This window comes from Rhinopithecus bieti, unplaced genomic scaffold (genome assembly GCF_001698545.2).
Source record: "Rhinopithecus bieti isolate Rb0 unplaced genomic scaffold, ASM169854v2 scaffold_24195, whole genome shotgun sequence".
NCBI classification, from domain to species: domain Eukaryota; kingdom Metazoa; phylum Chordata; class Mammalia; order Primates; family Cercopithecidae; genus Rhinopithecus; species Rhinopithecus bieti.
Genome location: NW_016888213.1, coordinates 1 through 711, shown reverse-complemented (window position 1 = coordinate 711; position 711 = coordinate 1). Strand labels below are relative to the sequence as shown.

Genomic DNA, 711 nt, shown 5'->3' with positions numbered 1-711 from the left:
AGGAACAAAACCCTACAATTGTGAAGAATGTGGCAAAGGCTTTAGTATATTCTCAACCCTTACTAAACATAAGATAATTCATACTGGAGAGAAGCCCTACAAATGCAACGAATGTGGTAAAGCCTTTAACTGGTCCTCAACTCTTACTAAACATAAGAGAATTCATACTGGAGAGAAACCCTACAAATGCAATGAATGTGGTAAAGCCTTTAACCAGTCCTCAACCCTTACTAGACATAAGATAGTTCATACTGGAGAGAAACCCTACAAATGTGAAGAATGTGGTAAGGCCTTTAAACGGTCCACAACTCTTACTAAACATAAGAGAATTTATACTAAAGAGAAACCATACAAATGTGAAGAATGTGGAAAAGCCTTTAGTGTATTCTCAACCCTTACTAAACATAAGATAATTCATACTGGAGCAAAACCCTACAAATGTGAAGAATGTGGCAGCGCCTTTAGGGCATTCTCAACCCTTACTGAACATAAGAGAGTTCATACTGGAGAGAAACCCTACAAATGTGAAGAATGTGGTAAAGCTTTTAACCGGTCCTCAACCCTTACCCGACATAAGATAGTTCATACTGGACAGAAACCATACAAACCTAAAAGACGTGACAGTGCTTTTGACAACACCTCAAACTTTTCTAGACATAAAAGAAATCATACTGGTGAGAACTCCTAGAAATGTGAAGACTGTGACAAAGC

The 711-nt window shown here is 38.0% G+C and overlaps 1 protein-coding gene across 1 annotated transcript; it reads left to right on the top strand.

Moving 5' to 3' along the window:
* Positions 1 to 4: 4 nt before the first annotated feature.
* LOC108525868 (zinc finger protein 273-like) lies at positions 5 to 688 on the top strand (the record flags this gene model as incomplete). Its single annotated transcript, XM_017866660.1, has 1 exon — positions 5 to 688. A coding segment is annotated over one exon (684 nt), but the record flags the coding sequence as incomplete, so codon positions are not given.
* Between the last annotated feature and the right edge of the window lie 23 nt (positions 689 to 711).